Genomic DNA, 26,343 nt, shown 5'->3' on the forward strand with positions numbered 1-26,343 from the left:
GGAAATTGAAGATTTTGATGAGCAACTCCCCTGCAGCTGGAGGCCTCTGAAAGAGTGTATTGAAGACAGAGAATTTGGAGGGTTCCAAATCAGTTATGTTAATAGTTATATAGGTAATATTAGAAAATTAAAAACCTACTCTAACACTTTGCTGTTAAACTGAACATACAACTCACTATTCACCATACTCAAATTCCAACTCTGTCTGCTTGCATCCCCATATCCCTGATAACAATACTCCAATCTGACACCCCACCCACCTAACATGATTCCAAGCCTCCACCATGGGAGACAACACCCCTCCCACCCCATCAGCCTGTTGTGCCTGACAACCCTGGCCACCAGCCTGATCTCCCTGCCACCCCCTCATTGATGGCCTGGTTGCTATTGATGACAATGATACATCATGCTTCCTCAGACATGCACATTACCTACAACATATCTGTGCAAGTACAAGTCCATAATGAAATCTGGTTCTCTCAATGCAAAGCTGGTTTCTATTAGCACTCATCCCATTTCTGTCCAAATTTATCATTTAAAACTTCTCAGCATTAAATTTCACCCTTTTGCTTACTTTATTTTGGAAGAAGGGTGAAACTTCATGAAATATTACATCTAATAAAAACAGTAGGCAAAGTCCATGATGGCAGCAAATATGTAGAGTCTGTGCAAAAAATAGGCTTAATGGGGCAAATGAGTCCTTCGTAATTCTATGCTTTCAGATGTAGTCACGTAAAGTAAACACTGGAAACTTGGCACTTCATCTACAAGATCATTCATTCCAAGATATGTCAGCACCTATTGTTCCCTCTTTACTGTATAAAGGGCTGCATGATTTGATTTATTGCTGCTTAATATTAAGAGTATGTTGAGAAATCCAACCAACTGCTTGTTTTCACCAGACAGAAGAATCAACTGGAGAGAAGTACTCACCCACTGATCTCGAAAAAAGCTCCCCTCCAAGTTATTTCCCCCAAAAAAACTTGGAAGTAGTTTCATGCCTGTTCATCAAATTATCATTTCTCAAACTGCAGATTAAATGTTCCTTTCCCACACTTACCCTCACGAGTCATGTGTAATCAGATGTACTTGATCGGGTATTAAAATTTTATTTGATCTTGAACCTGATTTATCCAAATCAAACAGCAGGTTATGTACTTCATTAACAATGTAAGGCACCATCAGAATATAATATGTCCAACTGAACTTAATGAATGGCCACTCACTTATCAATATCACTGTTTGGTTGCATAGAAGTCCTTTGAAAAAGTGTAGAAAAGTATGAAGAGGTGCCACTGACATTAGACAGGGTTAAATTCCCTTGGTGCTTTGCCAACTTCATTGTCATAACTACAGCTGAAATTCAGTAGAAATCTCATTTATGCCATGGATGAGGTTTTTGCTAAGGTGGTGGAGCATAAGAAGCCCCAAAATAAATTGACTCTGAGGTTTTGGAACTGGCTCCATCCAGTTTGCTAGATCAAAATCCTGGAATTCTTTTCCTAATAGATTTATGGGTGTACCTATTCCCTATAGACTGCAGAGGTTCATAAAGGTAGTTCAATACCACTTTCACAAGGACAATTGGGAATAAGTAATAGATGCTGGACCAGCCCCCACATGCCTTGAATAAATAAAGTTTGCTTCAGTCATTTAATTCTGTAACTTTTATTTGATGACCCATTGCATGTACATTTCTATTTAAATAGGCCCTTTTCTTTCTGAAAGTTGTATTAGCTGCAAATTGGAATTTTCAAGAATAACTTCGTTTTATGGAATATCAAAAAGGCACAGCTAGACATTTGGGCATTATCTGTACTTTAATTTGACATCTAGTGTACAATGATGAAGTAATAGAGGGTTGAATGAAATATTATCAAGATAAATTATTTTTACTGCAGATGGAATAGCACATAAATATCAATAAATACTTTCTTTGCAATAAATAGCTAAATTAGAAATTGGTTAATAAAATTATGAGCAATGGCATCTGGACACAATCATGTCATCAAATGCTGTAAGTGTTAATTTGCTGTTACTGTTAAAATGCAGGAGAGTTAGTGGTTCATAGGATGCAGGAACACAACAAGGTGCAGGAATAGCTCCGTTAGAAAGACGATTCATCTTTGATTTGATTAATGTATGCATTGTGGCAAGTTTATACTTTTGAGGACAAGTACCCTCACAGTAAAAGGCATTGTAACTTAGAGGGGCCCGAATCCAGTCTGACCATCCAATCTCTTCAAAAGATACGTGTAGTGGTCGCCTACAACACTGTCTTTGATTTCTCTGGCAGTCCTCTGTATGGCTTTCACGACGTGTGCGGACCTCTTTAAAAACCTTTTGCACTTCTATTTCTAGTTCTGCTTCGATGGTCACTATGTCATCAGGATTGTGTTTGTGACTTGCAAACCAAGGAATCAACTCAAGTTCAAGACCATAATTTTCCTGTGGATAGTTTATCCAGTATTCAACTGTTTTTCGAATGTCAAACATTGCGGCCTTCTCATCATTTGACGTAATGACTTTACTGCCAAGGAAATGGAGCTGAAATTCTTTCCATTCAACTGCTGGCTTGAGCAACTGGTAGATTTTCACAAGCTGTAGGTTTGCATCTCTCTTTTTCTGAAGTAAATTTGTATTCTGCTGTAAGCGTTTGTAGAGTTTAAGTTCACCTCTCAAAGTTTTTATTTCGGGAGAGACAAGCCAGTTCCTGGTAATGGTAATATTGAAGTACAGTCGCTGTTTATTGCTGGTCAGGTAATTTGCTGTTCTACTGGTGGTTTCCAAAAATGTCCCTGTCACAAACATAAGAGAAATATACAATTATTCAATAGATTATGGTGAATTTTCCTTATATTCGCCTAACTGACTTCGTATAGTTTCAGCACTGTGAATCTGTCCCTGAGAAAAGAAACAAAATTGGGCTGGATATATATCTCCAACCTCCCAGGATTCTCAATCAAACATCAGTTGGTAGTGCTCTTGCCTCTGAGTCAGAAAGTTCCATGTTCAAGTCTCATCCTTGGGTTTGAAAAGAAAACTCAAGGTTAACATTCTAGTATAATAGCATATATGCTGCATTGTTGGAAATGCTGACTTTCAGGCGAGATGTTAAGTTGAGACTCTAAATTGCATGTAAAATATTCCAAGCAGTACTTGAAGAAACATCAGGAGATATCCTTCTCTTAAAGTATTTGCCTTTCAAATTTTGCTTCACTCTTTCTGTGGCTTTGCCTGATGCTACTTTGGTCAATTATCAGCCATAAGCATGTTGACTGGTAGGGCAGAGCCAATGGGCTGAATGGCCTACACTTGTTTCTATGTTTCTAACAGTGGCTTACTTCGAAACAATCTCACTTCTGAGTCAAAAGGTTGAAATTTACGTCCATTCCAGAGACTTAAGTGCAAAAAGCTCTCAGCTGACATCCTGGTGCACTAGAGAGAGCACTAAAGGTTGGATATGCTGTCTTTTGAAAAGAAGACTTCATCTGTGATCTCAGAAAGCTCTGAAAGGTCTTATGGACATATTTCATTGAAAAGCAAAAAAAAATTATCCCCAGCATTCTAATCAATATTTACCCTCAGATCACCATCCACTAAAAAAAACTTTGGTCATGATCAGACTGTTGTTTGTAGGACCTTGTTGTGTGCAAACTCATTGTTGTACCCCCATCCATTAACAGTCACTACATTTCAAGGAATTTCATTAATTGTAAAGAACTTATTCATGGAAGGCACTGCAAGCATTTTTTTTGAACCGAAAGAAAGACAAGTTGAGGAATCACAGCTGTAAATTCCTCTTTCTTCTAGATTGTTGGATCTCCAATGTCTTATCACCATGTTTATTTCTATATAATTTGATAATTCACTTCAAATCACTACATTACTTTGATAATGAGTCAATTGGTTGCATAAAAGTAATGGTATTTTTCAGCAAGATCATCTGACCAATTCATATGAAAATCTGCCTTGTTCGTTAAAGACGCACATCTTTTACTGATATATAATTTATCAGCATTCACAAACTCCTTTATGCACGAGGTTGGAAATTATTTTTGAGCAATGTTGGAAATCTCATGAGTAGAATAGTGATATAACCATCCAAAGGTAGAGAGTCCAAAAAGTTATCTTGTGAAGCACTACCAAAAAGGAAATAAATTATGGCCATGAGCTTGGTGCTGTCAAGTTTTAAAGTACAGTCAATAAAGAAATATAGATATCACATAGAATATAGAATATAAAAAGGAGACACACTGTTGTCTTTTTTTTGTCTTGCATTCATCAAGACAGAATTACAAGAATACTAAGTCTTGAGCGAACAGCAATATAGACTACATGAGAAATGGGTCCTGATTGTGGACTCTAATTGGTAGTGACATTTCTTAATTGGATCTGTTCCTTAAATGTTATATTGCCTCTCTCTTGGAACTCACTGAAGCAGCCATCTTTGTGTGTGACTAAACAGTGGATGATGGATTATTTCATAGTACAAGAATATCACAATTGTGTCTGACATTCACAAACATACAATTATCAACAAGGTCGTCAGATAATGATCAAGGGTTACCAATGGTATTGCTGACCCAGTTAGGATCAACTGTTTCATCACAAACCAAGGATGTTTCTGATGGCCTATATAGTTCAGTACAACATTGTGCTGTTTTTGGACTCTCTACACTTGGATGGTTATATCACTATTCTACTCATGAGATTTCCAACATTGCTCAAAAATAATCTCCAATCGTGTGCATAAAGGAGTTTGTGAATGCTGGTAAATTATATATCAGTAAAAGATGTACTTCTTTAATGAATATGACAATATACAAATATAAAGTCATAGAAACAAATGGCTGTGACTTCTTTTGCAGGAATGTTTGATATAATATTTAGGGTTATACTCGACATGTGTTACATTTTTAAATAGTTTGAGCTTGTCATTTTGGAAACAATAGTGAATGCTTTCACCAGGTCTATGTCTGTTGCCACTTCTTATATCATTTTCACAGCAAACATTCCTAACTATCTTAGTTCAATACAGGTGCCCTAACAATAATGTACACCACAATGTGAAACAAGATATACGAGAAGAAATTTTGGTTGCTTGTGAAAAGGGGACGTCAAAAATTATTGATCACTTTAATCTGCTTATAAAGTGTAAAAATCAGCAGTAATTGCATGGATGAAGAGTTCATAGAATGGTTTCAAGATTGTTTCTTACAGCAACACGTTTCAGAACCAACCACAGCACAGATTATATCAGATTTGGCATTGTGTAATGCCATAAGATTTTAAATGACCTTAGAGTTAAGGGAGCAGTGACCACAATATGACTAAATTTTGTTTTCAGTTTGAAAGGGAGAAGACTGAGGTTAAGACTAGCATTTTAAGCCTAAATAAGGGCAATTGTGTGTATATGAAAGCTGACCTAGTTGAATTTAACTTGCATACTAGGCTAGGGGGTAAATCAAAAGAGACATAACGGTAGACATTTAAGGGAATTTTTCGGAATAATCAGAATAGGTTTATTCCTGCTATAAAGAAAAATAGTGGAGGACCTACCACTTACAGTCAACTAAAGATGTTAGGAAAAGCACGAAATCCAACAACACTCAAGAAGCTTGACACCATCCAGGTCAAAGGACTTGATTGGTACCACATCCACAAACATTCACTTCCTCCACCACTGACACTCAGTAGCAGCAGTGTGTACCATCTAAAAGATTCAGGGCAGAAATTCACCAAAGCTTCTTAGACAGCATCTTCCAAATCCATGACCACTACCATCTAGAAAAACAAAGGCAGTAGATACATGGGAACTCTACCATTTCTGAATTCCCCTCACAATCCTGACTTGGAAATATATCACCATCTCCCTCCATAATGGCAATGTGGGCCCTAGACTTCTGTGGTTCAAGAAGACAGCTCTCCACCACGTTCCTCAGGGCAACTAGGCTAGCAAACCAACAACTCATGAATGAATAAAAAAAGGGAAAAAGCACATGACTGTGCCAAGACGATTGTCAGGCTGACGATCTGTTACAGTATAAAGGCTGGCAGAGAATGACTAAAAGCTAAATCAGGAGGAAGAAGTTAGTGTATGATAGGAAGCTAGCCAGGAATGAAAAAAAAATGTCAGGTTTGTACAGGTATTTAAAAAAGAAATGACTAAAGAAAGTGAGCCTTGGTCCTTTAGAGAATGGAAATGAGGAGTTAATAGTAGACAAAAAGGAATGGCAGATGCTATGAACAAGTATTCTGCTTCCACCTTCACTATCAAGGGAACAAAAAGTATTCTAGTAATAGCTGTAAATCATGAGGTGGAAGTGAGAGAGGAAGTTATCGAATTATATTCATGGGAGAAGTAGGTACTAAGAAAACTGAAGGTTGACAAGTCTTCAGGTCCTGGTGGATTTCATCTGACAGTGTTTAAAGAGGTTGCTAATAAGGGAGTTGATGCACTGGCATTAATTTTTCATACTTTCCTAGACTCAGGAAAGATTCCATTGGCCTGGAAAGTAACAAATATAACTGCTGTATTCAAGAGAGGGAGACAGACAACAGGAAACTGATGTCTATTATGGGGGAATATGTTAGAATCAATCAATAAAGCTACACACTTAGAAAAACTGAAGGTAATTGGGAAGTGTCAGCATTTATTGTCTATGAGAAATCATGTTTAACCAGTTTAGGGGGGTTCTTTGAAGGCACTGTGGATAAAGGGAAACTGATGATGTACTGTACTTGGAATTTTGGAAGGCATTAATATTGGTGTCGAGGTAACCTGTTGGCACGGCTAGAAGTTTGTATGGCTAGTAGAAAACAATGAGTGTCCATAACTGTATGTTTGTCTGACTAGCAGGAAGTGATGTGTGGGTCTCACAGGTATCTGGGGCCTCAACCTTTTACAATTTACATCAATGGCTTAGACAAGGGGAGCAAAGGATGGTAGCTAAATTCACAGATGACACAAAGATAGTTAAGAATGTTTAAAGTGAAGAAGACGTAAAGAAATTGCAAACAGACATAGATAGGCTAAGTAAATGGGCAAGAATTTGGAAGATGTTGTATAATGTGGGAAACATAAAGTTATTCGTGTTGGCAGGAAGCATCAAAAAGCAGTGTATTATTTGAATGGAGAATGACAGCAGAATTCTGAGGTGTAAACAGATTTAGGCATTCTGATGCATAGGTCACAAAGGTTACTATGCAGGTGCAGTACTTAATATCAAAGGCTAATGGAATGATGTCCTTTACTACGAGAGGCATCGAACCTAAAAGTAAGGATGTTATGCTTCAGTTATACAGACCTTTGATGAAACCATGTGCAGTTCTGTGTGCAGTTTTGGTCTCCTTCTTTAAGGAAAGACATAAATGCAATGCAGGCCATTCTGAAAAGATTGACTGATTCCTGGAATGAAGGGGTTGTCTAATAGAGTCATAGAGTTGTATGGCATGGAAACATACTCTTCAGTCCAACTAGATCATGCTGAACATGTTCCCAAACTAAACTAGTCCCACTTGCCTGTGTTTGGCCAATATCCCTCTAAACCTTTCCTATTCATGTACTTACCCAAATGTCTTTTAGATGTTGTAACTGTACCTGCATACACCACTTCCTCTGACAGTTCATTCCACATACAAGTGTAAAAAAAGTCACCCCTTATGTCCTTTTTAAACCTTTCAATTTCCAGTTAACACTCTCTCTTAACACACATTCAGCAGTGCTACTTAAAGAAATCATCATCCGACTTTCAGGTTTGCTATTTTGTACTTTCTACTGGCTCTTGCTAAATTTTTGTAGGTAGTGGATGTTTTCAAAAGTTCATAGAAGTTGGAGAAGTCCTCTGTTGATAAAATAATGCTGCACATGGGAAAGGCATTAGTTGTTACTGCAAGACAATTATTTCCAGCCATGAAGCCTATAGCAATAGTCGTCCTTGGGTTACAACATCACGAGGAGATGGAGCAGGAAGGAGGATCAGAGAGAGAGGAGCTATTGGTAAGAAGCTTATTTACCTGGTGAGCATTTTTCAGTGAACATTTTTCCTGCTTGCACCTAAGTCAGAAGCAGTGGATTTGGTGACTGTGTTTCATTGTGGAACTGAAAGTCCTTGGTGAACTGAAGAACCAAAGTCACAGAACTGTGTCACATCCTGGAAGCAGACTTACAGCCTCAGTACAAGGTGAGGACTTCATTTGAAGTGAGTGTGAATGTGACCACTGCTCCATTGACAATTCAAAACTGTCCAAATCCAATGCGAACACTGGCATCGTGATTTTCAAAGCCAACCCCTACCAGAATTCTAATTCCTCTATGTCCTTTGGGAATTGCAGCCAGGATGTCTCAAAGCAATTTACGGAGAATGTAGACTGCACTTGTAAAGCAAAAGCATGCTCAACTCACCAGTAACAAAATCTATCCATTCCACACCCTGATTTCCATCTACAACCCAATCATAAGTGATCAGCTCGAACTGAGAGTCTGACTACTGTGAGAAGCTTGATAAAGCAGGTGGCTAAGATGCTGCCTGGGCCACTCTGGCAGAACCGCCCCACACTTGTCAGCAAGTGTCCCAATTTAACAGAGGTCTGTTGCATCCTGCACAACACAACACCAGCAACATTGTCATGACCAGCTTGGTAAGCATCTCAGACTGAAAAAGAAGGAGAAGGAGGAGACAGCCAACATATCCATCCTCCAACGGGGATGTACATTAGTGCATTATTTGATCTTGGTTCCTGTGAATGCAATCCCAAATTACCACAGCATAAGAATATCATGACTGACCCATTCCTCTGTTAACAGTCATCACCTGGTCACAATCTTAAATAAACATCATTACAAAATTATTATTCTGCACTAATTTTATCCAAAAAGAATGATATTGTATACAACAGTCAACTTGTGCACTCCTGTCATGTCGGTGTTTTTACCTGTCCTAGTGTTCATAAAGGATCTTCCATGAAGCATTCATATAAGCAGTCCTTTCCTCCTACCCTGGTTGCAGGCCATTCAAGCCTGATGTTTCCCAACATCAATGCTACTGTCCTAAATTCACTCAATGCTAGTAGCTAGTGGCTGCAAGTTCAGATCAAATGACCATGACCTGAATTTCCATGTAGTCAGAAAGGCTCTGCACCTTGTGGTGCCAGTGCCCCAAAGCTGGAAGTCCCAGCTCCATAGGAGGTACACTGAGGGTGCTGAGCGAGCTGTTGGATGGGTTGAAAACAAGTTTGCACTTGAGCATTTCTTGAGGCAACGTTGCATTTTAAAGTTCACTGCTTTCACTTAATAAGTGAAAGTGAAAATATGACACATCATATGTCAGGCATCAAATGTTAAGCAGACATAAGCCCATGGGGCAGAGTACCTTTAAGGGTTCTCTGCCATCGTGTCATCAGATACTTTGAAGGTAGTGGAGCAAAGATGGTCATCGGCCCATTCCTGGAACCACTGCAGTCTATACTACTACTTCCAGAATTATGAGGAATTTCTGAATATTGGCTCAGCAGTATTGATCCAGCTCAGTCACAATGACACTTGACTTGCAATATAAATTGGAGATGGTGTCTCCTTGACTTAAGACTATGAGACGCAGGAACAGAAGTAGACCATTCAACCTATTGAGTCTTCTCCAAAATTCAGTGAGATCATGGCTGTTCTAATAATTTGACTATCAATTCCACTTTCCTACTTTTTCCCCGTAACTTTTGATTACGGATTAAATATCTATCTCAGCTTTCAATATACTTAACAACACAACCTCTATAGCTCTTTGTGGTAAAGAATTCCACCAATTCACAATACTCTGATAAGAAATTCCTCCTTATCTCCCTCTTAAATGGGCAACTCTTCATTCTGATATTATGCCATCTGATCCTAGACTCTCCCACTTGGGGAAACAGCCTTCTGCATCTACCTTGTTAAGTCCCCTAAGAGATAGTAAGAACTGCAGAGTCAGAGATAACACAGCATGGAGCTGGAGGAACACAGCAGGCCAGGCAGCATCAGAGGAGCAGGAAAGTTGACGTTTTGGGTCAGGACCCTTCTTCAGATTTGGGGAGAGTCCCAACCTGAAATGTCGACTTGCCTGTGTCTCTGATGCTGCCTGACCTGCTGTGTTCCTCCAGCTCCACACTGTGTTATCTCTAAGTCCCCTAGGAATCTTTTTTGTCCTTCTCAAAGGTAGAGGATACAGGAAAGGCAGGTATCATCAAAGTAGACTTGGTGAATTGCTGTAATGCATCCTACATAACTATTGCTGTCAATATGCTGAGGATGGAAGGAATGAATACAGAGTTCACTTCCAGGCTTTATCATGCCATCCAAGACATTTAAAAAATGTCAATTTTCAATCGGCAGCTTTCTTTTTTCCATTCAGATCAGCCCCGTTTCTTTATGGGCTGCAGTAGCTCTGCTGTAGTATTGCCTGAAATTTTGAAGTTGACAATGGTGAACTCCTCCTTGCTCGCAGAGATTTAATTGGGAACTTCCCCTCAAAACTTAAAGAGCTCTAACTCAAGAAAATGTATTGAGTTCATGGCAAAAAGTGGAAGCCTTCAAGGGCTGATTCGGAAAAATTCAAACATCAGTTTTCCGTAAAGCTAAAACGGTATTCTTACATTAAAAAAAATGTAAGAAGTTGCCTGGTTCCTTGTTTTGTTACTTATCAAATTGTGCGAACTTCAAGGATAAAGAAACAGCAAGTGCAATTGTAACCAGTATCAGAACTGATCTCGTTTATTGGCAATGCCACTGCTACGTGGAGCATTGCAATCTGTAGTGCACGAGCCGAGAGAGCTGCTTACTGGCTGCATCGAAAACAACGCTGCTGGGTTGCACTGAAGTTTGCTCCAAGCACAAAACAAATAACCAGACCACAACAATTGCTTACAATAAATTTTAAATTGGTTGCAAGGTCCGGGAAACCACACCAAGAATTACTATCAGTCTGTAAAGTTACTTGCAAATTGGAGCTTCAGAACAAAACACGCTGAACAGATAGTCACTGCCAGTGAGTAGAATGACCAAAAACTGGAAACACACATCATACATGTGCACCCACACAATTGCACATAATGCTGAAGTAGTCGGCTTCATAAGTAATTTAGATCTATCTTTTGTTGAATTACCAGGAGTGATTAACTTTTATCTAAATGTTATCTAATCACGTGGTGTCAGATAACAGTTATAAACAACTTGAGTTTTACTCTGTCAATTTAACATTCCAATTCTTTTGAGCTAAACCAATAAAACAAAATAAAGCTGTCATCATCAAAAGACGTTGAAATTTGAGCTTCGTTATAGAGTCAAAAAGTCAAACAGCATGGAAACAGGCCCTTCAATCTAACCAGTCCATGCTGACCATGCTCCCAAACTAAATTAGTCCCACCTGCCCGCACTTGGCCTATATCCCTCCAAACCTTTCCTACTCATGAATTCATCCAAATGTCTTCTAAATTTTGTAACTTGTACCTGCATCCATCACTTTCTCTGGCAGTTCATTCCACACATGAACCTCTCTCTGTGTAAAAAAGTTGTCCCTCATGACCTTTTTAAATCTTTCTCCTCTCACCTTAAAAATATGACCCCTAGTGTAGAATTAACCCACCCTAGGGCAAAGACTCTTGTCATTCATCTTAACTATATCCCTCATGATTTTATAAACTTTAATAAGGTCACCCCTCAACCTCCTACGCTCCAGTGAAAAAAGTCCCAGCCTTTTCAGTCTATTTTTATATCTTAAACCCTCCATTCCCAGCAACATCCTGGTAAATCTTTTCTGAACCCTCTCCAGTTTAATAATATCTTTCCTATGTCAGGGCAACCAGAACTGGATGCAGTATTCCAGAAGAGGCCTCACCAACATTCTGTACAACTTCAACATGACATCCCAACTCCCATGTTCAAAGGTCTGAGCCATAAAGGTAAGCATGCTAAACGTCTTCTTAACCACCCTGTCTACATGTGAAACAAATGTCAAAGAATTATGTACCTGAACCCTTAGGTCTCTCTGTTCTATGATACTACCCCAGGGTCCTACTATTAATTGTATAAGTCCTGCCCTTGTTGATATTACCAAAATGCAATATCTCGCATTTATCCAAATTAAACTGGTATTCCCCAATTCATTGACCTAATTGATCTCTTTGTAATCTTAGATAACCTTCTTCTCTGTCAACTATACCACTAATTTTGGTGGTTTCTGCAAACTTCCTAACCATGCCTCCTAAAATCTCATTCAAACTATTTATACAAATGACAAACAAAAGTGGACCCAGTACCAATCCCTGTGGAACACCGCTGATCACAGGCCTCCAGTCCGAAAAACAACCCTCCACCACCACCACTCTCTGCCTCCTACCATAAAGCCAATTAACATGTTAATTGTTTAGCATGGAGACTATTAAAGTGCATTTTGTAATTCTGATTATTGTATAATCACTTACGGTTCTAGTTCACGTTTCAGAGCTTCCTGCAAATAATAGTAAATTGCAACATTATCATTTGCGTTGAATCTAATTGCGGATTTGTCCTAAATAGAGTTGGTCTAGTGAGGAAATTAAACTTCCATTATTTGTCTCAATATGAGCTTTTATTTACAAAAGGAAGTAGAAAAATGTCTCTAAAGATAATTCAATTAAAAATACACCAAATAAACAATAAAATTAGCTGAAAGATAAACTAAAGTCTGAAAGTTGCTTACAATTAATTTGCTCCTCATAACCTTTCTGCCAAATTGTTAACTTGAAAATTTCAATTATTAATAATCCTATTCTATATACTCTACCAGTCAGCAGGGCATGCCGTTTTTTTAAAAAAGCAGAATCTTTTAAAATATTCTTTCATGGAGTGCAGATGTCACTAGCAAAGCCAGCATTTATTGCCCATCCCCATTTGCCATTGAATGAAACAGCTTTCTCGGCCATTTCCAATGTCAGTTAAGAGGAAATCACATTGCTGCGAGTCTGAAGTCACATGTAGGCCGGACCAGGTAAGAATGGTAATTTTTTCCCCTAAAGCATTATTGAATCAGCTGGGTTTTTATAGCGGTCGTGATAGATGTCATTGTCACCATTACTGAAACTAGTTTTATATCCCAAATTTATTAAATGCAATTTAATGGTTTCCATGTTAACAACTAAACTCAAGTTTCAATGCCACCAGCTGCCAAAAATGGGATGTGAACATGTTTCCCAAGGCTGGGTCTCTGTATTGATAGTTCAGTTATACTATCGCCACGCCATCATAGCCATCCAAGTCGTGGCTGCAAAAAAGGAGATACTAGTGTTAGATGGTTAGTCAAGCTAAAACATTACTAGATCCTGATGGATTCTGATGCTGGAAATAATGATATAATTTATTCTTTTTAAATCACAATTTACTTCTCCCTTTTACATTTAATGGCAATAGCCCACGGCATAATCAACACATAGCAATAGTTATTTTCTTGACTGTTATGCACCTATCAAAAATCCTCTTCCTCATTCTCTCTTCCACCTCCCTTTTTGGATGTTCCTGTTAAACAAGCTGGAGAGGAGGCCATGGTGTGAACTTTGGCCAGGAATATAATTACCTGGCTAGCAATCCAACACTGTAGTAGTATAACTATAAAGCTGTTCTGAAAATTATTTTACTCATAGATATAAAAGCACTTAGGCATGATGCAATAATGAAGTTTAAAAAAACTGTGTACATAAGCAGTAATTTCATTTCCTATCAGTTTCATAACTTATGTTTGTAATTTGCAATAATAAGTTGCTTTGAAGAGGCAAAGTATGAAGAATTAAGGGAGAAAGAAAACATAAAGTTATGGTAAGAGAAACTATTATATAGTACTTACACTGTGCAATTTAAAATAAATTTCAGTAAGGCATCTCCTGCATGATTTATCAGCATTTTGTGAATCTTATGGATATTATTTTGCTTGCCATGACATCTAGCATGAGTCAAATGATACATGGTTCTGAAAAAGTGCAAGTGCGTTTGATGATCACTCCAATTGCTTAGAAGTCAGCACTTCAAACTTGGCTGGTTATTAATTTACACTACTCAAACCAGGAAAACAGGCCTCTGTACCAGCGATTGTAGAAATGTAGCTGGGTGGTATTCACAAGAATCAGAGACTATCCCATAAATACTTGGCTGACAATAGGAATGATTGCGAATCCAATGAATTTTGAAGTTGTAAAACAATTCATAATCTTTTCCTATTCCCAAATGAATCTCATTTCCCAAAAAGTATTCTGATCCTGTAATGATAGATTGTTAGCGCCACATTTCTATATTCTTAAAATAATTGTAATGTCATAATTGGGTGCTGATTTAAATTGATATCCATTCTATAGTGTGTGATCTTAGCTAATACGAGGTTCTAATCATGTATGCTACACCACTATTTTTAGGATGCCTACTAGACCAATGGATATTTCTACAAATGGTGTTGTGGAGGACAGACTGTAGCATAGCGAACCCACACATGGTATTTTCTTAGGGTGTACTTACTATACAAATTTTAAATGAGTTCTGAATTTCACTAAGGAGCAACAAGGAGCTTATCATCATGCATTTTCATCTCATTAATAGAAATCTCACCTCATTTCAATGTAACTCCCAATTCTGCCTTCTTTGTGGCTTGCATTGACTTTCAGCATATACATTCCCCAGCCATAGCTTACATACAGGCTGTCAGCTTCTTTAATTGCAATGCTATTTAGCACAGACAGAGAAGCTTGGCTCATGTTCAGAGCACAGATGTCTAAGGAGTGGACTTGCCCACTGTACAACACTGGGCTTTGTAAAAGTCACAACTGCAGCCTGTGTCAGCTGCTTACACAGCAAACACACCGCATGCTTCAAGCTAATGGCTAAGAGTAAAAGTCAAAAGGGACCAGATTTAGTGGAGTGAGGGAGGCTGTCGTGAGTCAGGGAGTACCGCCACATTCTGTCAAGAGGTACATCCAATCTCCATGCAGGAAACTGACCACAGTCAATCAGGTACTTGGTCTGACCACAATCCAAAGATCAGTGTCCTTGTAGACTGAGGACTGGATCGTGGTCAACCCTTCAGATTGAGTGCAACCACTTCAGAAGTTTCAGATAGGTCGGTCGGCATTCTCTAGAGACATCCTCCGGTGGCTGGGTTATGCTCAATCAGGGATGTTGTCCCAAATCAGTCCAGAGGGTGCACCATGGTCAGTCTCGCAGATTTAGGTTTAAATATTCAGGGGCAATCTGCGCAGTGCTGAGGAATATGGGCTGTTCATGTCTGAGAATGGGATTCAACTGTGTTTGTCACTAAGGAAAGAATGATGGTGCAGTATAGCAATTCAAGATAGAAGCGGAGGAATTCATGCAGCAGAAGAGGAGATGGAAATCTGAGGGGTTGAGGTGTGTCACAATTTTCTAAAGATTATATATTTTACGTTTCTTTATTTTTGACTGTGGACTGAAATTGGAAAAGGATTGTTTAAAGCCAAGGACTGTGGAAAGAACTGATGCACTTCTATAGGCAGGTACTCATTGTGAGTTGAATTTACACTGCTTGCAAGCAGTGGGGGAAAAAAGCTAAGATGGTGTAGCACCAGGCTGTGTGAGTGTAGAGTGAGACTTGGTCAGCAATGGAAACAGTGAGATTTGATTAGCAACATTGCTGATTGGCTTTTGTAACTATAGCCGGTTGTGGATGCTAGAGGTCATCAGCCTGATGACAACTCTTTTGATTGGCTTCTTAGCAGTTGAACAGCTGGTACATGTGAATAACACAGACACAGAAAGTCTCCAGACTGGAAGAAACAGGATCTCTCTCTCTCTCTCTGCAGTGAACTAACCAAAAACACATCAAATGGTAACTACCCGCTCCTACCATTTGCTATAACTCTTTAATCAGTGACTGTGAAACTACGCAATTAATGTGTAAATCCTATGTTTCGGCAATGAGTTGAGAATCTGGAAACAAGGGGATCAGAGGACAGAAGGAGTTGATAAACAGAAGGACCATCTTATCAATTGTGAGGGTTGGTGCTATTAAACTGCATTTCTCAAATATTTTTCCCTCCATTTATAACACCTATTTTTTGTCTGCCTGTGTCTCACTGTCTGTGTTTAGAGAGATTTCAATTGGGGTTAGAGTTTCAACTAGCAGAGTTATGTGTTACAAACTGTATTTTGTTTATCTGCTCCTAAAACTTATTTATATGTAATAAACAGTCATTCTTGTTAAGTACAAGAACCTGGTCAGTGCTTTATGATTAATGATTTAACCAAAGTACCCCAACTGGTCTAGAATCAAACTAGTTGAGACCCAAGGAGTAATGGCACTTGAGAATCAGCACACTCTTGCAAGTGGGTTGTAACAATTTATAATCACATTGGCTTCAATATAAGGAGAGTGAATGGCCAACAAGGGCATGGCATTTCACAAAGCCATGAGGTTGGGGATAAATGGGTAACATTAACAGTGATATAAACAGAGTAATGAGATATAGTGGGTTGAAGGGAGATGGAGGGGTGTTGAGGGAGGCTGAAAAGTCATCCGAGTTATTAAAGGGATCATGAAGGATAGGGAGCGGGATTGTTGTTAGTCTCAAGTGGAAACTGCAATGCATTCATAAGGACACAAAGCTGAAATCTTGCCATCTTTGCACCAAACTAAACTATGCACTAAGGAGTCAAATAGCAGCCACTGCATGTATAACTGATGGTGGTAACTATTTTTCTCTCTGGAGGTGTAATGCAATTATTTGCATGTGAGATCCTGCTAGGGGCAAATGTACTAATTGTGCACCCAGCTGATTGTGTAATACTACCTATCTGTCAACAAATTGACTTCGACTGAAAGTTTGCTTTTTTGCTAACTATGATAATACAAATTATGGCTTCAAGTAATCATGACTGTTGTGTACTTTGCATAAATTGTCCTCCTGTCATATTAGATATTCAGAGCTATGCAGACACAATCTTAAAAGTCTCACCTGTCTTTGCCATACCTGACAATGGAACACAATGCTTCAGAGCTGCAACATTCCACACCTAATTGTAAGTATGCAATTGCATGGTTTGCAATGTTAAAGGATGGCTTTATTTGGCAGTGGGTGCTGTCACAGTGGAGAAGTGCCTGTATTTAGACAAAGTAATGGAGGAGCTGTTTTAATAATGGATTTACATCTGCACAAGGAGCTAAGAGCTTCTTATTTAGGCACGACATTGTCCTTCTTCTGAAGGCAAAATCTCCATGATACCATGAGGCCATAACATATTGTTTGCTTGTGAGGGATCAGGAGTACCATTACTGATGAGCTGTTCTATTTTTGAGATTCATATCAAATTATCTGATCACTCATCAGAGACATAACCAGGTCTTGGAGGTTACCTTGCAGTGTTGCTGACCATTAGATATCAGACTCAAAGAAGATAGTCAGTGGAACATCTTCACCAAATCCAGTAACTTCCAGTAGCTATTGCACAGTCTCCAGAGACAGTGCCAGCAGATGCATATCCCCAAAACCAGTGGAAGAGAAAGACCAGATCTCAAACGTGCCAGACACAGCGTCACTTTATTTTTAAAAATTCATTGATGGGATGTGGGCGTTGCTGGCTCAGCCTGCATTTATTGCCCAGAGAGCAGTTGAGAGTCAACCACATTGCTGCCAGTTTGGAATTAAGTGCAGATCAGACTAAACAAGGACAGCAGTTTCTCTGAACCAGATGGGGTTTTTCCCAAACAATTGGCAACAGTTTCATGGTCACCATTAGGCTCTGAATTCTAAAGCTTTATTGAGATTCCGGTCTTTTTAACTTGCTGCCTACTTGCACATATTCTGCTTTCAAGACCCAATCTTTTTGTTCACATATCCCGTTGGTATTGATAACCACAACCACCCTCCCCCTCAGGGATGTCCTGTAGCTGTTCCATGACATCCTTGACCCTGGCTCCTGGGGGTCAACATATCATCCTGGAGTCTCATTTGTGGCCACAGAAATATCTGTCTATTTCCCTTACAATTGAATTCCCCTATAATATTCCAACACTTTCTCCCACACAAATTTGGTTGTTACTACTTTCCTCTGCAAGGACATTCGCTCCAATGGTATGCAAAGAGGTACATCTGTTTTGCAGGGGAATGGCCATATGGGATTCCTGCACTGCCCGCCTAGACCTCTTAGTCCTCTTACTCTGTTGGTGGATATCCATTCCCTCCCTACCTGTGTACTCCCTGCCTGTGGGGTGACCACATCTTATACGTGTTATCCATTACACTACTGGTTTTCCACAGTGTCATCATCTGCTGCTCTAACTCTAAATCACAGGGTCCCAGCAGTTGCAGTTGCAGACACTTCCTGTACACATTCTGGTCCTGCATATTGGAACTGTGTCTGACTTCCTAACACTAACCCACACGGAGTAGGAGGAGCAGACTATGGCCTTGAGCTATCCTTCCATGACTTACCCCTTTAATTGAAATCCTCCACTTGCCCTTCAAATCAAATCATATTAATTACTCAGGGCTATTTTTCCCTTTGGATCTCTGCACCGTTACCCTTACTAATTATAAACCCAAAATAAAGACCTTACACACTATAAGTGATTTAAAATAAGGTATAAATACTCATCCAACTTTACTCACCCAATCAGCTGCTTCCTCTTGTCTTGTGTAACTTTGTGAATCCTGACATCAACTCAGGAGTTCTGCTTCTGGTTTCAGTGAAGGTTCTCACTGCTTCACTCTGCTCTGCTCCAATCCACTCTGTCTACTCTGCTCCCACTGCTGCTCTGGGCTCAGAAAGAATGGGTAGCCATCCTGTCCTGGTGCCTGTTTATATGGCAGTGGATTGTTCCAAGAGCAACTAGAAACCAGTGTAGCCCTGGCCTACAAGTGCATCTGGAATGTCACAGATGTGAGGGCACAATGAAGCTCACTCAGTTTGTTGCTTGTGGAGGTCTTGTTGCCCCCACAAGAACAGTCGCCCATTCTTCCATCCAACATCAGCAGTTTCTGCTCATATCGGGGTGAAGAACCTAATGTTACCCACTGCTGGTTTTGGCTCTCTCGGCTCAGTTATGGCAGATTAAGAATCACTGGACTTGAAACATTAACTCTGCTTTCTTTCCACAGATGCGGCCAGACCTGCTGAGTTTCTTCAGCAATTTCTGTTTTTTGTTTTATGACCGGTTTTTGTCATATAATGACCCAAAAAGAGGGATTGAATATGATGGAAGTAAATGAGATAGACGTTTGTGGCGATGCATGAGTAGGAGAGGTAGTGAGGTGAGTGAGTAAGAAATGGAGGGGACAGGAAAGATCAGTAGCTTGGGAGGACAAGATGGCTGAGAGCTGCTGAGTGAACATGATGCACGTAATAATAAGTTGTATCCACACATTTTGGTGAAAGATGCGTACAGAAGCAGAGTTAGAGTTGTGGCCCTATGAGTGTGAGGTAGCACAGAGAAGATGGTGGCACTTAACTTGTGGAGCACGGAAGGGTATTAACCTTCTTATGGCATTCCTGGGTGTTTCTGAAGACAGCACTTACCCAGGTGGTGATCTCCATGCCAAGCTGTCTGCATCTGGTGATGTGACCTCCTTTGTCAGTTAGAACGCTCCACTTCTCTCAACAACCACATCCACCCGAAACGGATTGCAGCTTTTCTTTCTGCACTTTTTGCTTAGATCCAATGGTGGAGGCCAAAGTGTAAAAGCCAGTTCCTGGCTTGAATCATCTGAAGTTCTGTAGAGGTGGTGTTTAAATATAGCACCAACAGAGTGAACATCACAATGTTCCAGCAATGTCAAGCACTTCCAATTCTCCTGCTGTATGATTACATGAGCCAGGCGCCAAAGAGGTCAGTTGCACAATTAATGAGCTGAAGAGTGGATGACTGCATGAGAAAAGTCAAGATGAGCCAACATGGACCACACTTCATGAATCTCACTGAAAAATTCAGCCCATTATTTTAAAAAACTGGTGATAACATATTTTGAATCTACATAGAGGTAGAAGTGCCATTTATCCTGATTCTCTGCTTTCTAGTGGTTAGCTAATCCTCAATCGAAGCTAATATATTATCACAAGCCCTGCGTGATCTTATTTTGTGTTTTAACCATTTTTGTGGCACATTATCAAATGCCTTCTGGACGTAAAGATATATGCCTACAGGACCCCCATTATCCACATTGCTTGTTGCATCTTTGAAACAAATTAACACGCTTAAGCAAAGCTTAAACAAAGCCAAATACATAGATATGATGGGAGACCTGGCTAAAGTTGATCAGATAAATAGTCAAAAAGATATGATGGTAAATGAAGAGCAAAAAATATTTGAGGAAACAAATAATTTTATTCAGCAAATATATACTCCATCAAAACCCAAAAGCTCAGTGAGAAAGATCCATCAAGGGCTTATTAGACAAGTTGGTATCATATTAGAATAATAGAAACAGTTAATAATTGCTGTAAAAGGTCACTTTAAGCCTTAAGATTGTGGGAGTTTTAGAAATCAGCATTAATTTCCCACTTAAGGGTTTCCACAGGTGCAGCCCACCCAATCCTATCACATAAGACCATAATGGGGATGAGGGCGACATGTGGGCTGACAGGAAGCAGGCCATCAATGGTATATCACCCGACTTTACAGGTCCACCTCCAGACCATATGACAATTCAATGGAATCAAGATGGTTTTGTGAAAGGGAAATTATATTTCATAATTTTGTTGGAATTCTTTAAGGTTGCAACGAGTTGGATAGATAAAGGGAAGTCAGTAGATGTATAAAATATAATTTCCATGAGTTATTGAATTAAGTTTGACACAGAAGACTAATACACAAAATAAGGGTTAATGGATCTGGAGTAATCTATTAGCGTGGGTCGGAGATGCAGGAAGTGAGTGTTGGGTAAAAGGCGCATTTTCAAGTTAGTACATGTTAACTAGTACAAGGGTTACAAGGCTACAAGGGTTAGTGCTGCAGGATCAACTATTTATGATTTACATTAATGACTTAGAGTTAACAGGTCACTTCGCTAATGATAAAAAGTCAGGTTCACACTCGGGTGTCCATTGAGAAGGTGTATGTGAAGTCCACTGGCACTATTGAGGCCTGTAGAGACCAGAGGGCACTATAGGAGCTGGAGTGCATCATCACCTCAGAGAATGTTATTTTGATATAGTAAGTTTCCATTCACCTTTTATAAGTTTCTATCAACTATTAGTTCATATTCTTGTTATAGTGTCTCATTGGAGGGCTGCTTAACTTGTTTATTTTGTTTTATTTGTTTATTTCTTTAAAAATAAGAATAGAAGGGTAAGTGGGGATTTGAGCGATGAAGAGATCCAGACAAGGCATCTGAGTGGGCCACAGGGTGGCAGATGAAGTATTACGTAAGGAAGTGTTAGGTTAATCACTTTGGTGGTAAGAATAGACAAACAGAATATTATTTAAAAGGTGTGAAACTTCTAAATGTAATATGTTCAAGAAGGGAAGCTTCAACATTGGATCTATTACTTGGGAATGAGCTATGTAATCAAAGCCAAAGATAAGGGGCAGCGATAGCAAGAACTGCAGATACTGGAGTCAGAGATAACACAGTGTGGAGCTGGAGGAACACAGCAGGGCAGGCAGCATCAGAGGAGTGGGAAAGTTGATGTTTCAGGTCGGGACCATTCTTCCGAAATGTCAACTTTCCTGCTCCTCTGATGCTGCGTGGCCTACTGTGTTCCTCCAGCTCCACACTGTGTTATCAAAGATAAGGGGCCATCTGGACAACATAACCATATGCTTTAAAATTATGACAGAGAAGAACATAACAATGATACAAAAAGTTAATACATTGGAGAAAATCTGATTTTGTAGAGCAGAGAATAGTACTTCAGGAAATAAAATGGGCAACCATATTGGCAAACAACAATTTAGAATAATGGTAGGGTCCTGGGGAGTGTTGCCAAACAAAGAGACCTTGAGGTGCAGGTTCATAGTTCCTTGAAAGTGGAATCACAGGTGGACAGGGTAGTGAAGAAGGCGTTTGGTACGCTTGCCTTTCTTGGTCAGTGCATTGAGTCCAGGAGTTGGATTGTCATTTTGAGGCTGTACAGCACATTGGTTAGGCCACTTTTGGAATGCTGCATTCAATTCTATTCTCCCTGCTATAGAAAGCTGTTGTTAAACTTGAAAAGGCTCAGAAAAGATTTACAAGGATGTTGCCAGGGTTGGAGAGTTTGAGCTATATGGATATGCTGAATAGGCTGGGGCTATTTTCCCTGGAGCATCGGAGGTTGAAGGGTGACCTTATAGAGGTTTATAAAATCATGATGGGCATCGATGGGGTGAATAGCCATGGTCTTTTCCCCAGGGTAGGGCAGTCCAAAACTAGAGAGCGTAGGGTTAAAATGAAAGGGGAAAGATGTAAAAGGGACTTAAGGGGAAACTTTTTCACGCAGAGGATGGTGCGTGTGTGGAACAAGCTGCCAGAGGAGGTGGTGAAGGCTGGTACAGTTACAACATTTAAAAGGTATCTGGATGAGTACATGAATAGGAAAGATTTAGAGGGATATGGGCCAAATGCTAGCAAATGGAACTAAATTAATTTGGGATATCTGTTTAGCATGGACGAGTTGGACAGAAGGGTCTGTTTCCGTGCTGTACAACTCTATGGCTCTATAACTGTGGAAAATATTTAATATGGTGTTCAACAGAATGTAGTCAAATATATTCCACTAAAAGGAAATAACAAATGAAACACTGGTGGGATTCCATGAATAAATAAGCACGTAAGAGTTAGGATAAAGAAATCCAGGGAGTTCTGAGGAATGGTCACTCGACCCGAAAAGTTAACTCTGCTTTCTCTTCCCAGATGCTGCAGACCTGTTGAGCTTTTCCAGCAATTTCTGTTTTTGTTTCTGATTTCAAGCATCCGCAGTTCTTTCGGTTTTTATTTTATAAATAGTACACATTTCTGCTACTATGTGTCGATGATGAAGAGAGTGAATGTTTGTAGATGCGGTGCCATTTCAGCAGCTATGTCCTGGATGGTGTCAAGTTTCATGAGGAGATGAGTATTAAGGTAAATGCATTTCAATGAATGTGGGATGTACTAAACTAAAAGTTCAAAACCCCTTGTCCATGAATTGCATTTTCATGTTTTAAAAATAATGAAATTCTTACCAACAGAGAAATTGAGAACGTCTAGAATCAAGAAATATAATGAATAATTTGCACAACTTCAGAATAGAAAATCTTGCTTCAGTAATCTTATTGAATTGTTGCAGAGGTTACAGGGAGAATAGATGTTAATCCGGATACATCAAGGCTTGTTATGGCAATTGCTCTGCCAGGACCGTAAGAAATGACAGAGTTGTGAATATAGCACAGTCTATCGCGCAAGTCAACCTTCCATCCATTGATTCCATCTATACTTCTGAGAAAGGAAGTCAACATAATTAAAGACCCCTCCCACCCTGGTTATAATCTCATTCAACCTCTTCCATTGGCAGAAGATACAAAAGCTTAAAAACACGCATGAAGAGATTCATGAACAGCTTCTTACCCGTTGTTATAAGACTTCTGAACAGACCTCTCAAATTTTAAATTAAATGTTGATATTCCTCTTTGTGCACCTTCTCTGCAGACATAACGGTGTATTCTTCATTCTATTCTATTACCCTTATGCACTTTGTATGGTATGTACTACACACATACATGCCTGTACTACATGCAAAACAAATCTTCTCACTGTATCTACGTATATGTGACAATAATAAATCAAATCAAAACAGTAGATGTAATTTATCCAATGTTTCAAATGACCTTTGATAAGGTGCCCATAAAAGATTAAAATTTAGAGATTTTAGAGTTGAGGACAAGAGGCAAAATGGTTTGCTATTCGGTTTCAAGACTTAAAGCATAGAGGGTTGCTATGAAATGTTGTTATTCGGTGTGGGAGAAGGTGGAAAGTTGTGTTCTATAAGGAACAGAACTGGGATCACTGCTGTTCACAATTTATATCAATGATTTGAAATCAAAAATTCAATTTCTAAATTTGTGGATGAAATGATGTGGTGGGATAGTCAATACTAAGGAGGACCGCAACAAATTAGAGACATTAATAAATTTGCTGAATGGACAAATAATTGGCAAATGAAGGTCAATGCAGATAAATACGAGCTAGTACATTTTGATAGGAAGAATAGTGAAGTCACATATTACATGGAACCTGTGAGTCTAGGTAAGGTAGAGGAACTCAGAGTACAAGCATACAAATCTTTAAATGTTGCACCACAGATTAGCAAGACCATAAAAAAGTGAACCAAAAATTAAGCTTTATTTCTATAGGTGATAAAATTGAAACTAAAAAGGGAAGTTATGATAAACCTGTATTAGTTTTACCTTACCACACTAAAAAGATTACAGTGTACAGCTCTGCTTACTGTATTATAAAAAGGGACACAGAGGCACAGAAATGGTTCACAGAAGATTGATAAGGATAACACCAGAGATACATGTGTATATATAGCAGGAAAGGATTGACAGGCTGGCTCTGTTTTCTCTTGGATAAAAGGCTGAGTGGTTTTTTAACATTATTAAAGATTTTGATAAAGTGAATGTAAACAGAATGTTTTGTCTTGTGGGAAAAGAAACATAATAGAAGTCAGCAATGTAAGTTCGTTACTAAGTATTCTAACATGGAATTCAGAAGAAACTTCTTTACCCAAAACCTGGTGAGAATTTGCAACTTCCTACCATAGGGATAGGGGTAAGTCAGTAGTATAAATGCAGTTAAGGAGAACCTAGGCATACATTTGAGGGAGAAAGGAATGGATGGTAGATTTAGATTATAAAAAAATGGGAAGAATGGAACAAAAACATTAGCAAGGACTAGTTGGACTGAATGGCCTGCTCCTGCGCTGTATATCCTATGTAATCCTAAATACTGTTGTAGAAATAGGTGAGCTAATTCCACTACCAGCAAGTGCGGACTCCCCGAGGACTTCATATTAGCCTGGCTTCGGAGTCCCAAAGATTGTCCTAAAATGGCTCTATGCATTCCTTCACACAAACACTTCTCTACATGTCTGGAAAAGGAGCCCAAAATCCCAGTATTCAAGTTCGGATGTTTTCACTTTCGGATAATCCACCTAATCAGAATTCAACCGCTTGCAGTGGGAACCTGGAAAACGGATTCCCATAACTCATGCCCGTGACAGAGAAGTCAGCTAAAATAATCCCAAATTTAACAGCATTGATTTTCTCAAATTTTAATTCCTTAAAAATCGGCATGTGTTTGAAAATTTATGTTCAGTGTTGAAGCCAAAACGTTCAATTCTAATGGGGGGGGGGGGGGGGAAGGGTTCGGGTGGGGGGATTTTTACGATGTGGCAAATCTTATTTAAGTATGTGGCTAAATTGATACCATGATACATGAGCTACAGTTGAGTCAAATTTCATGCTGATAAAAACATACACACAATGTGCTTACCCTTCTCCATAAAGATATTGACAGAACTCATTCTGATAGCCTTCTTGTTGGTCAAGCCAATATTTTGATTGAAATGCCTCACACGCTGTAGGTAAAGTTCCTGCATTTTCTCCTCCTCTGTTCCCGAAAGATTTCTTCCTGAAGTAGGTGGTCTCAACACACCCAGTTGCTCCACGACTGCCTTTTTGATCGCTTCGATCCGGATTTGTTTTTCGTCTCTCCACCTCAGACTGGATTGGTATTTCATCTCGCTGCTCTTGGAGCATGTTAGCGCCAAACAAACAGAAACATACATGGAATAATAGCGGTACACTTCCATGCTGTGAGCTTGCCGTCAAAATTCCTGGCAGATCCTGCACCAGGAAGTAATGATGCGACTGGAGGCTTTCTCTAGCAGCTATTCGCTCCAGTCCGGGTGCGTGGGTTTATATTGTGTCCAAAGTTGACACTGTGCGCCGCGGCCTTTTGTTTATTCCTTTTCCTTTAAAAATAGAGAGATTTTATTAAAAGCACGCCCATTACAGGAGTCAAGTTATTTAGAATTCTAAAAGGCTGCGATAAAACATAATAAATAATGACAATAAAACTCACACAAAATTATTCAACGCAAAATGATTACAACAAAAAAAGTGAGATGTAGATGGGATGTTAGTAAACAGCATTAGGAGGATTTCAGATGTAAGTACACAACAGGCGATCTGACTGCTCCTTTGATTGACCGTAGAAGCAGAGACTCTAACCAAACTTCTAATGTCAAATTCCCTAAGCAGATCAAAGCTCTGCTGGTGAACAAGTAACTCCAGTATGTTTACAATCAGGCAAGAAGTTAAGTGCTCCGTGGTTTGGTCTGTGTTTTCACGGTCGCAGCCA

At 39.3% G+C, this 26,343-nt stretch overlaps 1 protein-coding gene across 1 annotated transcript; it reads right to left on the reverse strand.

The window, feature by feature from the left end:
- Window positions 1–1,972: 1,972 nt before the first annotated feature.
- On the reverse strand, window positions 1,973–25,821 carry LOC125484496 (bone morphogenetic protein 2-B-like). The gene is made up of 2 exons (XM_048603397.1): window positions 25,474–25,821; window positions 1,973–2,798 (listed from the first exon to the last, which is right to left on the reverse strand). The coding sequence occupies exons 1-2, from the start codon at window positions 25,790–25,792 to the stop codon at window positions 1,975–1,977; spliced, it is 1,143 nt and encodes a 380-aa protein (XP_048459354.1). The 5' UTR covers window positions 25,793–25,821; the 3' UTR covers window positions 1,973–1,974.
- Between the last annotated feature and the right edge of the window lie 522 nt (window positions 25,822–26,343).

The sequence above is a fragment of the Rhincodon typus genome, chromosome 1, assembly GCF_021869965.1.
Source record: "Rhincodon typus isolate 14 chromosome 1, sRhiTyp1.1, whole genome shotgun sequence".
In the NCBI taxonomy this organism is placed as follows: Eukaryota; Metazoa; Chordata; class Chondrichthyes; order Orectolobiformes; family Rhincodontidae; genus Rhincodon; species Rhincodon typus.

Coding starts and splice junctions, on each gene's coding strand:
- LOC125484496 (XM_048603397.1), bottom strand. CDS start 25,792: ATGGAAGTGTACCGCTATTATTCCATGTATGTTTCTGTTTGTTTGGCG. Junction 2,799..25,473: donor CAATATCTTTATGGAGAAGG/GTAAGCACATTG, acceptor TGTTTGTGACAG/GGACATTTTTGGAAACCACC.